Source organism: Mesocricetus auratus, unplaced genomic scaffold (assembly GCF_017639785.1).
Source record: "Mesocricetus auratus isolate SY011 unplaced genomic scaffold, BCM_Maur_2.0 Super-Scaffold_6731, whole genome shotgun sequence".
NCBI lineage: Eukaryota > Metazoa > Chordata > Mammalia > Rodentia > Cricetidae > Mesocricetus > Mesocricetus auratus.
The window spans coordinates 12,753,868-12,767,584 of NW_024429185.1; the positions used below are offsets into that span (position 1 = coordinate 12,753,868).

At 43.8% G+C, this 13,717-nt stretch overlaps 1 protein-coding gene across 2 annotated transcripts in view; it reads right to left on the reverse strand.

The window, feature by feature from the left end:
* The window catches only part of Aadat (aminoadipate aminotransferase), a 33,666-nt gene extending 22,413 nt beyond the window's left edge, over window positions 1–11,253 (reverse strand). Inside the window, exons 1-4 of one of the 2 annotated variants that reach the window (XM_013117192.3) lie at window positions 10,797–11,253; window positions 9,712–9,880; window positions 5,479–5,611; window positions 1,422–1,496 (exon numbers count right to left, since the gene is read on the reverse strand). In XM_013117192.3, coding sequence (XP_012972646.1) covers window positions 1,422–1,496; window positions 5,479–5,611; window positions 9,712–9,880; window positions 10,797–10,863 — 444 coding nt within the window. In that variant the 5' untranslated portion in view covers window positions 10,864–11,253. The remainder of the gene's footprint in view (window positions 1–1,421; window positions 1,497–5,478; window positions 5,612–9,711; window positions 9,881–10,796) is intronic. The other variant, XM_005075158.4, reaches the window with a different exon arrangement.
* Between the last annotated feature and the right edge of the window lie 2,464 nt (window positions 11,254–13,717).

Sequence of the window (13,717 nt, forward strand, 5' to 3'; positions counted from 1 at the left end):
CATACACCTTTTAGGAACCTATGGAATACATATGAAGATGCTAATTATAATTTTTAGTGGACAGGCCTTGTCTTTTGTTTGTTTATATCCTCATATTGCTGTGAGTTCAAAGAAGACAGCAGAAAATCCAATCTTGTTTGGAAATGTAAGCACATTTACAGGATATAGCTTTTAAAAAACCAAAGTGTATTGTAAGTCTACAAATAGAAAGGTAACAGCTCTTATATGTGCTGCACAGTATTTGAAGTTCCACAAATCACAAATGGCTTCACAGCACACTCACACATAAACACCAACACCTTTGTCTGAAAGACAGCCACAGCTTAAGTTAACTTGATAGTATGATCCAAAAAATACCCAGATGAAATTAAATATATTTAGTCAAAATAATTTCATTTACTTAAGCTTTATTTTTAAACTAAAACTTTTATCTACCCCTCAACTCCCCTTTGTCTTTCTCGCAGCTCCTATCCTGGATGTTCAAAACATATCATGATGCTGTAGATATAGCTGTATGACCATGTGGTGGTAGCAGTTTATTGCTGTTGAGAGTGAGTCACCAAATGTATGCACAGGCTTCCAGACAACTTCAACTTCATCAAACTTTAGGAAACCAAAGACTCTCTAAAAGCAATTTAGTAGAGAGAGCACCTTTTTTTTGGGGGGGGGACTTGGTCTACTTCTATGTCTCTCTGTCTCTCTCTCTGTCTCTCTGTCTCTCTCTCTCTCTCTTTCTCTCTCTCTCTGTGTGTGTGTGTGTGTGTGTATGTGTGTGTGTGTGTGTGTGTGTTGCATGTATAAGACCCAAGGCTGATGTTAGGGAACCATCCTCTACTGATCTTCCACATTATTCTTTAAGTCAGGCTCTCTCAATCAAATCCAGACACATAGCTACTCTAGACACCCAGCCTGCTTGGGGGATTCCCAGGCTCCACCTTCTGTGTCTGGAATACAGATAGGCCTCACTCCCACCAGAATTTACTTGGATTTTGGACATCTGAACTCTTGTCGTCTCCTTGCATAAGCCAAAATGAGCCAACATTTTAATCCCTGAAACTTCCACCCAGTCCCCAAAACTGCTTTTCTTAAAAAAGAAACGACACAATTTTTGCTTTCAAAGCATCAGCTTTGACCTTAGTGTTTTGACGTTAATATAATTAATAACATAGCATGTACTCAGAATTCAGCTGCCACACAACATCAAGCATCATGTTAAATTGTAACGAGAGTGACTTTACTGAGAGAGACAGGTTGAGGACCAAATGGATGTTCAGATGGTAATAAACCACACACATTTTGAACACAGGACACTATTAAGTTTTGTTGCAAAGGAAGAACTCTTCTCTTAAAAGTGTTTTTGAGGTGACAGACATTCTAAAGGGCTGTAAGAGACTTGCTGTTTTGTAAAAACATGTACTTACAGCATAAAGGGCTCCGGTATACAAAGGTTCATTTATGAGGACAGTGTCTCCAGGATTGATGAGCATTTCAAACACCTGACAAAAGAAGCATAGGTTAGCTTGGATAGAATAGCTCCTATACCCAGAACATCTTTTCTCTTGTGCTCCCAGAATCTAAAGGGAGAGTGGGAAGCTTTTTTAAGGGCTAGGTAATAACCATTGTGTGAACCATAGTGTTTCTGTTGCAGCTGCTCATCTCTGCCTCCATAGCAAGAGAGCAGCCCATGTGTAAGTAAACGAGAGTATCTGGTGGCAATTAAACTTTATTTACCAACTTCCCTGATGGTCTGGATTCTGCTGTCCAGCAGTTTGTTGACCTCTATTGTAGGGTAAAATGAAGAAGAACATAACTGGTCTGGCTCCTAAAATTCATCTGTTCCTTTTATTGCTTTTTGGAAAATGTTGACTATGTTAGATATTGACTATGAATCAGGTCAGGGAAGAGCACTAGAGACAAAATCCTTGCAAAATGACCAGGTTCCTATTGTCATGAGGTAGCTGATCCTCTGGGAGAGCTAGACACTAATCAGATAATTATCTCAATCGAGAGGCCAAATCCATGGTCAGTACTGTTAGGGTCAGGTGCCCTACATCCTGGACATGCCATTGCAGGACTTAATTACTCAGAGAACGTAGGTAAGACTTCATCAAGGAAGTGATGTCCTGGTGTATGTAGGGGTAAATGACAGCTGGTACCTTTTGGTAAACTGGGAGACTTCTGGGACTCGAGGTGGAATGTGAAGAGGCAGGAGAGAGAGAGAGAGAGAGAGAGAGAGAGAGAGAGAGAGAGAGAGAGAGAGAGAGAGAGAGAGAGAGAGAGAGAGAGAGAGAGAGAGAGAGAGAATAGGCAGGTGTGGTCAAAAGAGACTATACTACGAGATCATTCAGGCCACAGAGTTGATTAAGGACTTTGGAAGGGACAGAGAAAATATTAGGAGCCACATTATCAGACAGGCAGTTAGGAAGATAACTTCTAACAAAAGTATAAAATAGTAAGAGAAGAGGGAGACCTTTGGAGGACTGTTTGGGAATCACTGATGTGGCCCTAGGGATAAACACAGGTAGTCTGAGCTAAAGAGGGTGCACTGTAGGAAGGCTTGAGAAGTATTTAGGAAATGAAAACCAATGGGTCATGTTTATGGTCTATAAGGGGCTGAGGGAGAAGAGCTGAAGATTTTTAGTATCAATCACTTGAACACAGGACCCAAAAGTAGCCTGTATGTAATCGACATGAGTTGTTTAGTTTAGCTTTTTTTTCCTGCCTTAAACATCCTGCTATAGTGTGAGGTAGACCAACGGACAAATGCATTTGGGAAGAGCTCGGAAGTTTTGGGCATGTGCTTTGTCACATGGGTGTGCCCAAACTCACATGCAGCATGCAGATACACTCAAGGACTGAGGTGTGATGCCAGGAAATCAGAGCTAAGCCCAGGAGGATGAGGTAAGGGAGGACTCACAAATCCGACAGACGAGACCACAAGCTGAGGGAGTTGGAGTGTTGAAAAAGGAGGAGTGGTCAGTACTGCTAAACAGTATTTAGCAGTTAAGGGTGACAAGGTTTGGTGGTGTGGACTGTGTGAAGACTCCAGATGTCATTCGTCGGAGACAAAAGTTTTTCTGGTACATATGTGTGGGTCTATCATGACTCAATTGTACACAAGCCATAGAACAATTCCTCCCTACCTTATGTGATATCACAGTCCCTGTCTCAAGTCTTTCTCCCTGTCAGTTTAACAGCTTATATATCACAATAAGAATAGAGCTATTTTCAACTGAGCCAGACGACTTAACCTTTTTTCTCCAATTTGGCCTGGTGCTCAATTTTTCGTTCTGAACTTTTGACATCTTATAGAAAACACACTCCTCCCAAAAGTTCCTAATGGACTCAGAGGCCTTCACAAGATATCCTATCACCAAGCGAAACAGCGGAGTGACTGCTGTGTGTCTCAACAATAAATGCAAATTTTCCACAAGTAGGGGGACTTCAGACGCCAAATGTCCCACCTGAAAGGGGAGTTTTTCCTCATCTTTGAGGATGGAGATGAGAAGGGGCAGGAACTCTCAAGGGCTCACCTAGCTAACTGAGGAGCTAGGGGTAGTTGAGATATGCTGGGGAGAGAGGACCATTCTTCTGGTGGATTTTGTCACTGGTGGTTGCCCATGCTCCAATACATGGATACACAGCCATGCATGTACAGAAAGCATTAACTGGAGTTAGCAAGTTACTATAAAAAGAAGAGAATGTGAACTTGGGAGGAAGATGTGTTTGTGGGTTCAAGAGAATTGGAGGGAGGAAATATGGGGTGGGAATGACCACATATCATTGCATTCATTTATAAAATTCTCAAAGAATAAATTAGAAAAGAAAATAGCTTTAGGAGAAATATAAAAGAAATCTATTCTTAACCTAGCCTGGCACACATGAAGTTCATTTGCTTTTTAAAAAAGAAGGATTCGTCTTGAGTGAGGTAACCCAGTCACAAAAAGACAAACATGGTATGTACTCACTCATATATGGATTTTAGACATGGATCAGGGGAGTGCCAGCCTACAATCCCTCTGCCAGAGAGTCTGGGAAACAGGAAAGAACCTAAGAGAAATAAGCATGGTACCCTAGAGAAGGGGAATGAGGCAAGATGTTCTGAACAGATTGGGAGCATAGGGATAGGGAAGGCAGGGGCAGGGAGAGAGGGGGAGAAGAGGAGGGGAGGACGTGGAAGGTTGAGTCGGGGGAAGAATAGAGGAGACCAGGATGAGAGATACCATAATAGAGGGAATCATTATAGGTTTGAGAAGAGATCTGGCACTAGCGAGATTTCCAGAGATCTACAAGGATGACACCAACTGGCAAACTAAGCAATAGTGGAGAGGCTACTTTAAATGCCCCTCCCTTATAATGAGTTTGACGACTTGACTTCCTTATATGCCATCCTAGAACCTTCATCCAGTGACTGGTGGAAACAGAGGCAGACACCCACAGCTAAACACCCAGTGACAGAGAGGGAGGACTGATGAGCAAAGGGGCCAAGACTGGGCTGGTTTAACCCACAGAAACAGCTGACCTGAACAAGTGGGTGCTCTCAGACCCCCTGAATGTATGTGTCAGTGAGGAGGCCTAGGCAATCTATAGGGCCTTGGGTATTAGATCAGTATTTATCCTTGGCATACAAATGGACTTTGGGTGCCCATCCTACAGTGAGGGATGTTCTTTCAGCCTGGACTCTTGGGGGAGGGCCTAGGCCCTGCCCAGAAGGAAATGACAGACTCTGGAGATCCCCCATGGGGGGGGCCTCACCCTCTCTGGGGAACGGAGTGGGGATTGGGTGGGGAGAGTTGAAGGGGCCAGTGGAGGGGCAGAGGAGGAGGGGAGGGAGAAGGAGGTAGGATTGACATGTGAAGCAAGCTTGTTTCTAATTTAAATACAAAAAAAAATCTTTAAAAAAAGGGTTCAAGTCCAAGCACAAACTAGCTACCATGGAACACATGTAAGAAATATTAAGCCAAATTATCGTCATGCTGTCTTTAATAAAGCCCCTATACTAACTTCCTTTTTTGATATGACTGGAATTGTAACAGACAATGAAGAAACAATCTCCTGTCCCTTTCCACAAGGAAAGGTCACAGCCTGCTTTCCAATGAAAATCACTTATTTGAGAGAATTCCTAAGTCTCAGTCCGTAGACTCACAAAGATACCTCTGCTAGCGGAAATCTACACTGTAGCTAATTCTTTTACTAAACACAAAAATAACAGGTTCTTTTGACTTCTGATATCAATTGATTAACCCAAAGCTTTTGTACCTGGCCTTTGTCTATCATTAATGTTCCCCCTTGTCCCACCCCTTCCATCCGCTTGCTATTTTTGACTTTGAATTTCCCACTTATTATCCTAGGTGAAGAGAAAAATGCCTACTAGTAGCCCACAAAGCATGATCCCCTTATAGTTAGTATGTGGGAGATGATCACATTTAGGAGTGTGCTTGATTCTACACAAAACCTTCTTTCTCCCTCCTTTCTTACCTTACAGAGACCATCCTGGCAGCCGGATGTGATGCAGATATCCATCTGTCCTTGAGTGGGTGGGTAGTGGACAGTGGGGGGATTGTGCAATTTTATTTGCAACTGTTTTAGCCACGACAGAAGTTCTGGAATTCTAAGGCATACAATGCATTTCACAATTTATGGTCATAATAATCATAGAAATAGTAGACAGAGAAGAAATAGTGACTTAATATCAAACTCATTATACATTCAATTTAACAATCCCTCAAATGCCTTTCAGCAGTTTCAGTACTCTCACTTAAAAAATGAGGCAATAGAGTGAGACATTAAGAGATTCTCGTAAATTCAATCAGCCAGAAATTCACATAAAGCTGGACACTTAATCCATGTGCCGAGCTTGAATCTACTTACGTGGAAGCCTGAAGGCTTGTTTCCCCCAGGACTTTCATTACATAGTAGAGTCTTTGTTAGAGTAGGAAGATTACTATAAACTATCTATATGTTTCCACAGTTCATGTGCACATTAATAGCATGATTTCAACAAACTCTTTAAACACAGAGGATTTTTGTTTGTTTGTATGACTGTGTGCTCAGGCTGGCTTTGAGGTGATGGATAGTCTGCTATAACTGACCACAAATACATTTAATAAACAATTACATAAAGAATTAATAAATTAAACTTCATCAGTGGGAGAAGCCCAGCTAAAAGAAGTCTTAAGATATATGGTTCAGTTTGTCTGCCAGCAGTTAGACATTTGAACCTATGGAAGCAATGCATTTGTGCGTGCCTAACAGGAAACACCACGGTGCCTGCCAGAAAACCAGGTAAGCTGCCTGCAGACCTCCTCTGTTCTCTCAGTTACCCCGGACTCAGTCCTTCAGTTTCTTCCCTAGTCCTGAGACAGATCACCAGCTGCAGCCTTCCTTCCCCTCTGCCCACATATTGTAGACCCTACAGACCAGCCCTTCCCGACTACCCTTCCTCCACTCATCACTGCATCCCAGCCTCCAACACCAGCAGCCATTCCCTGTGAACACACCAGATGAGCAGGCCAGCAAAACAGGCAATACACAGCCATCACACTCTCTGAAAATCCAGAAAGGAAACAGAAACCAAGGAACAAAAAACCCACCCAACAAAGACAAACCCAGAAGTCAGCGCCTAGACCTATATGCATCTCAAACCCAGACGCCCATACACCAGCATAAAAATACAATCAATAACAGCCAGGACAGTATATCTCCACTAGAGCCCAGCTATCCTATCACAACAGTCCCTGAATATCCCATCATAGCTGAAGCACGAGAAAAAGACCTTAAAACCAACTATATGAAGATGATAAAGTTACTGAAGGAGGAAATGAATATATCCTTTACAGGTGTCCTGGAAACCACAAACAAATGAGTGGCTGCCTAAAGAATGGAAAAAGATTTTACCAATTCCACACATCCAATAGAGAACTGATGTCCAAAATATATAAATAAGAAACTAGATATCAAAAAACTAAATAATCCAATTAAAAATGAGGCACAGATCTAAGTAGAGAATTCTCAGTAGAGGAATCTAAAATAGATTAGAAACATTTAAAGAAATGCTCAATATCTTCAGCCACCAAAACTACTTTGAGATTCTATTTTATACCTGTCAGAATGGTTAAGATCAATAACACAAGTTACAGCTCATGCTAGTGAGGATGTGGAGCAAGGGGAACACTCCTCCATATCTGGTGGGAGTGCAAATTTGTACAGCCACTATAGAAAATCAATATGCAGGTTCTTCAGAAAGTTGGGAATCCATCTTCTTCAAGACCTGGCTATAACACTCCTGGGCATATACCCTAAAGGATGTTCCATCCTACCAGAAGGTCACTTGCTCAACTGTGTTCACTGATGCTCTTTTCATAATAGCCAGAAACTGGAAACAACCTAGACGTCCCTCAGCAGAAGAATGGGTAAAGAAAATGAGGTACATTAACACAATGGAGTATTACTCAGCTGCTAAAATATGCCATCATGAAATTCACATGCAAATGGATGGGATTAGAAAAAATCATTCTGAGTGAGGTAACCCAGACCCAGAAAGACAAATATGGCATATAGGTAGGTATTTTACTTATAAGTGGATATTAGCAGTTAAGTAAATAATAACCAAGCTATAATCTATAGACCCAGGTTAGGTAAAGAAGAATGGTCTGGAAGGATACATGGGTCTCCCTTGGAAGGGGAAATTAAGTAGATTTTATTGGTGGATTAGAGGTGGGTGGGGATGGGATTGGGAGGGATCAGGTAGGAGTATGGGATGGAGGGAGAAAGTTTGGAAGAGATGACTGGAATTGTGGGGCATTTGGGGGTTGATGTGGAATCCTACTGCAGAGGAAGCTTCCTGAAATCTATGAAGGCGATCCAATTGGTTTCCACAGATCATCTCTTGTTGCCAAGTGAGGCTTCCAGTGGCAGGATTTGGCTGCATTCAATTGAGTTGTTGGCCACAGGGGTCTCATGGAAATCCTGGAACGACCAAGGCTGTTGCTAAAACAAAGGGTCGCTCTCTGCAAACTGACAGCAGGTGACAATACCCACAAAGTTCACTGGACATGGAAAAGTGGAGTTGGTGCCTACATGGAGCCTTCATGCCTATGTTCTAGTCTCTTTGGTGTGGGAAGGTAGTCTGCAGGCTACTGTAAGAGAAATGTGAACATCAGCTTAGGCACAAAACCTTTGACCTACCACCTGTGCAGCCTGTAAGATATGCTAGGCCAACAGAAGCACAGAATTTGTGGGAGTGTCCAACCAATGTCTGATTTGACTTATGGTTCACTCCATGAGAAGGAACACATAACTGACACTGCTTAGGTAATCAAGACCCAGAGACTAGATAGCCTAAAGTCCTAGGGTAAAACCAAAGCAACAAACTGTTGGGGAAGTCCTGTTATTTGCCTGTGCATTTGTCAATAAAGTACTGTCTGGCCAATAGGGAATCTAGATAGGAGGGACTAGGAGTCCAGGAGGATTCTGGGTAGGAGAAACACAAGAGAGTCAACATGTAACGCCATGGGGGTAGGAAACCCGGAACTACTCTCCGGTAAGAGACATACTTAGATTAACAATTATGGGGTAATTACTTAAAGTAGAGCTAGCCAGTAAGAGACAAGCAAGGCCAACAGCTTCATAATTCATATATCCTCCTGTGTGTTTATTTGGGACTGATGCAGATCTGGAACCAGGCGGGCGGGAAGGCTCCTCTCAAGGAAACCTTCTCTTAACAAAAAACAAACAAATAAACCATTGAAATGATTCCTAATGATGTTCTGCTAGACTCATAGATGAGTGCCTTATCCAGTCATCATCAGAGAGGGTTCTGCCTGCAGCAGATGGGAACAGATGCAGGGACCCACAGACCGACATTATGTAGAGAGAGAGAGAGAGTCTAAATTGGAGATCTCCATCAAATTCCTCCCTGCAGAGCCCAGGGAATCTCATGAGAAAAGTGGAAAGATGGTAAGAGTCAGAGGGGCTGGAGGACACCAGGAGAACAAGGCGCTCTGAATCAACTAAGCAAGGCACATCCGAACTCACAAAGACTGAAGCAGGAAGCACGGGACCTACGTGGGTCGGCACCAGGTCCTCTGCACATGTACTCTAGCTGTTAGTTTAGTGTTTTATGGGATCCCTGATTATGAGAATGAGTGGGTCTCTGACTCTTGAGCCTGCTCTTGCGATTCTTCCTGTTGGGTTGCTGTGTCCAAACATGAAAGTTTTTGACTTATTCTTTATTTTGTCATGTTTGTTATCACTTAGAATCCTTTTTTGGTGGATGAGGGAGTGGATTAGGAAGGGAGGGGATGTGGGGAGGAACTGGGAGGAGTGGATGGAGAGGAAACTGTAATCAGGATACATTGTATGAGAAAAGAATCTATTGTCAATAAAAAAATCCACATTTAGTTCTTAAAGAGAAACATCATTGTTGTCCTCTGTTTTATCCATTTTCTCTCTTTTTCCACTATCCTGCTTCACTTGGCATTCTTTTCTTTTTAGTGTCCCACTCGGCTCAAGTGGTACCTTCTTCTAAAGCTTTTCCTCTGGCTTCCCTAGTCATTTGCATTTAGTACTGATTTTGCTTTTTAGTATTTGAAAATTTCTTCTCCAAATTTTCCCAGTCATTGTACTCCCCTTTAACAAAAGGACTAAGTCACTTTACCAATGGGGTATGACAATGAGCTAATAGAATTCTATCATCTATTGATAGCTTACCCGTAGCTTGGAGAGTACTGAAGGGCTCTTTTGATTGTTTCTTCTTTAAACTGGATGGTGTTTCCATTTTCCACAGTGAAAGTAGCCGTCTTAAAGGGGAACATGTTTGGGTTTGGAGATCCAGGAGCCAGAGAAATGAGGGATCTTGGTGCCTTGGCCATTATGTCAGCTATGATAAACACGAAAAAGAAGAAAGAATATGTCTACTGAAGTTTAACAGACAATTCATTATGCATTACCATCAACTATCATGTTTTACAACTTCTAGTGGTAGAATGTGCTGTAGCTTGTATGTCTCTGACCAGTTCCTAAGTTAGAATCTAGTACTCAAAACGACAAAGATGGGATTAGATCATGATAACTCTGCCCTCAGAAATGGAATTGGTGTTCTCATGAAAGTGGCCGAGCTGCAATGAGAAGCTATTTGGAACTGCCCTGATTGGGTACCTGATGTGGGACTTCCCAGCCTCCAGAACCGACAGAAGAACATTCTTGCTATTTATTAAATTACCTGCTCATGCTAGGCTGACATAGTGGCCTACTGCGCTAAGATAGAATGCTAGTCTAAAATAAATGCAAACTAACTTTTTCTAGACTTCCTCACTTGTGGAGGGATGGAAAAATGGGGATGGTCAAGAAAACCGGAGAGGGTTCTAGAATCAAGCAAAGGGCCACAATGGCAGAAGGACTTTCTTCACTTACTTCATTACCTACCTGTGTGTCCCGGCTCCACCGGCTCCACCTCTGGCTCCCACTTAACCAGGCCCTTCCCTCCACACCCCTGCTCGCCCACCTTTCCTGCAGGGCCTTTCCCTACAGCCGCCTTGCAGGGTTGTGCCCTATGGCTGGCAGCTGAGCTTTCCCTCTGCCTCAGCTCCTCTGACACCCCAGCGAAAAGTACTCACTGCCTTGCCTTGCCTTGCCTCAGCCCAAGTTCAAAACGTATCTATTCCTCCTTCAACTAATGCTCACAGATTGTCTTCACACTTGCAGCCAGCGGTGACCGCCCTTGTGCACCGCGCAGAGCTTCTGAGGAGAAAAGGCCACTCTTGCAAACAAGGGGAGGCGCGGACTTTGGTTTTCACCTGTAGCTCTGATGGGGGAAGGCTTTCTGGCAATACTGGTTGCGGTGAGAAACCGTGAGTAATTCATGTCTCTGCCGGTCGCTTGGCGCAGGACTAGGAAAGCCAGTGACCTCCCAGGTCACCGGGGTAGCACGTAATGCTGCAGAATGCCACCCAACCTGCCCGGCTGCAGCTGCCTCTGGTGTCTGCGATCTAAATAGGCCCGGACCAGGCGACAGCAGGGACAAAGTCCATCTGCAGAGGGGATGGGTACCGCAGCGGACTGCAGACTGCAGTAGGCCACGCCCTCTTCCACCCCTTGCCCAGGCCTATGGCAGCCAAGAGCAGGGAGTGACCCTACTGTAGTCCACCCGCCAAAATGGGCGTGTCGAGACGTGAAAGACAAGACCCGCGCAGTGATGCATAATCACAACCGGGATTACTGCCCAAATCCACAAAAAGGGCTGCATGGGCCCTTGACCTTGTAACTCAGAGTCCGGCAACACAGAACCACCATTTAACATGGTTCTGGCCTGCCGGATCATGGAAATGAGCCCCTGGAACTGGACCTGACTTCAGGTCCTTCCGTGCCCTCTGGTGGTGGCTTTGTTGCATTGCAGCGGTACTGTAAGAGGTCCTCAGCCTGTTAGCTCGGTACCAAGGTTGTGCTAAATTCTCATTTTATTTTTCTTTAATAAAACTCTTGTATTTTTCCGCTGAGTAGTACTCCATTGGGTAAATGTATCACATTTTCTATATCCAATCTTCAGTTGTGGGGCATCTAGGTTGCTTCCAGAATCTGGCTATTACAAATAATGCTGCTATGAACATAGTGGAACAGACATCCTTGTTGTATGAATGTGCATCTTTTGGGTATATACCTAAGAGTGGAATTTCTGGGTCTGGTGGTAGACTGATTCCCATTTTTCTGAGGAATCTCCATACTGATTTCTAAAGTGGCTTTGTACAGTTACTCCCACCAGCAGTGGAGGAGTGTTTCCCTTTCTCCACATCCTCTCCAGCATAAAATGACACTGGGGATTTTGATTTTAGCCATTCTGGCAGTTGTAAGATGGTATCTTAGAGTTGTTTTTATTTGCGTTTCCCTGATGGCTAAAGATGTTGAGCAATTTCTTTATTGTCTTTCAATCATTTGAAAATGCTCTAGTGAGAATTCTCTATTTAGTTATGCACCCCACTTTTAATTGGATTATTTGCTATTTTGGTGACTACCTTCTTGAGTTCTTTGCATATTTTGGAGATCAGCCCTCTGTATGGATGTTACTAGAGGAAACCATTCGGAGTGAGGTAACCCAGATATAGAAAGACAAACATGGTGTGCACTCACTCACACGTGGATATTCAACATAGAGCAAAGGATAACCAGCTTACAATCCACAACCTCAGAGAAGCTAGAAAACCAGGAGAGATATACATGGACTCCTAAGAAGTAGAAAGGGACAAGATCTCCTGAGCAAACTGGGAGCACAGCGGGAGGGAAATAGGAGAAAGAGAAGGGGAGAAGGGGAGAAGGGGAGAAGGAGAGGGGGAGGAGAATACGAGGGATCAGGAAGGTTGAGTTGGGAGAAGAACAGAGAAGGAGAGCAAAGAAAGAGATACCTCAATAGAGGGAGCCATTATAGGTTTAAAGAGAAATCTGGCACTAGGGAAATGTCCAGGTATTCACAAGGATGACCCTAACTAAGAATCTAAGCAATAGTGGAGAGGATACCTTAAATGCCCTTCCTCTATAATGAGATTGATGACTGCCTTATATGCCATCCTAGAGCCTTCATCCTACAGTAGCTGATGGAAGCAGAAGCAGACTCCCATAGCTAAGCACTGAGCCGAACTCCTGGAATCCACATGTAGAGAGGAGGAGTGATGAGCAAAGGGGCTAAGACCATGCTGGGGAAACCCTCAGAAACAGCTGACCTGAGCAAGAGGGAGTTCACTGACCCCAGTCAGACAGCTGGGGAACCAGCATAGGATGGAATCAGACCCCCTGAATGTAGGTGTCAGTTGGGGGGCTTGGGCAGTCTATGGGGCCTCTGGCAGTGGAACTAGTGTTTATCCCTAGTGTATGAATGAGTTTTGGGAGCCCTTTCCCTATGGAGGGATACTCTCTCAGCCTAGATACTCGGGGGAGTGCCTAGATTCTGCCCCAAATGATATGTCAGTCTTTGATGATTCCCCATGGAAGGCCTCACCCTCCCTGGGAAGTAGATGAGGATGGAATGGGGGCTTGGTGGGGAGCATGGGAGGACAGGAGGGAAAGGGAACTGGGATTGGTATGTTAAATAAGATTGCTTTTAATTTAAGTAAGAACTAATTAAAAAAAAACCTCTTGGCACTCTCTGGCAGGTCTTCAAGGGGACTCTATCCAATATATGAGCCCGGTAGAGTGAGGGAGAGAGTTGACTCCCCAAATTCGAAGATGGATTCTTAGTTGCCTGCTGAGTTCCAGAGCCTTCACTGTGTTGGGGCCTAGCCCCCACAGGGTCTCTGAGTTGTTTGCCAGCTGATAGCCACAGGTGTATCCTGTTTTCTAGTCCTGGCTTACTGCCCCACATTACCCCACTGACATCAACATCTAGCACAAGGAAAACACGCTCTCTTCTACCTGGGGTTTTTCTACTGTGTTGTAAGACTATATAAAAGACTGCTCCCTCCTACAAGGGAGAGACCTCCTAGCATTTGCAAAATAAAGACACTTCTTAGTACAAATATCTGGACATCTGGTCTTTCTTTTTCTGATATCTTGGACTTGCTTGTGGCGCGGGCGCCTCATCACTGTGTAAGAGCTCGGTTGGAAGTGTGTTACATATGGCAAAATTAAAGCGATGACCAAGTATGATCTCATGAATTATCAGACCAATTGCCATACAAAGAGAAACCGTCTTAGTTTCGCGGTCATTTAAAGGAGAAGAATAGAGTGAACA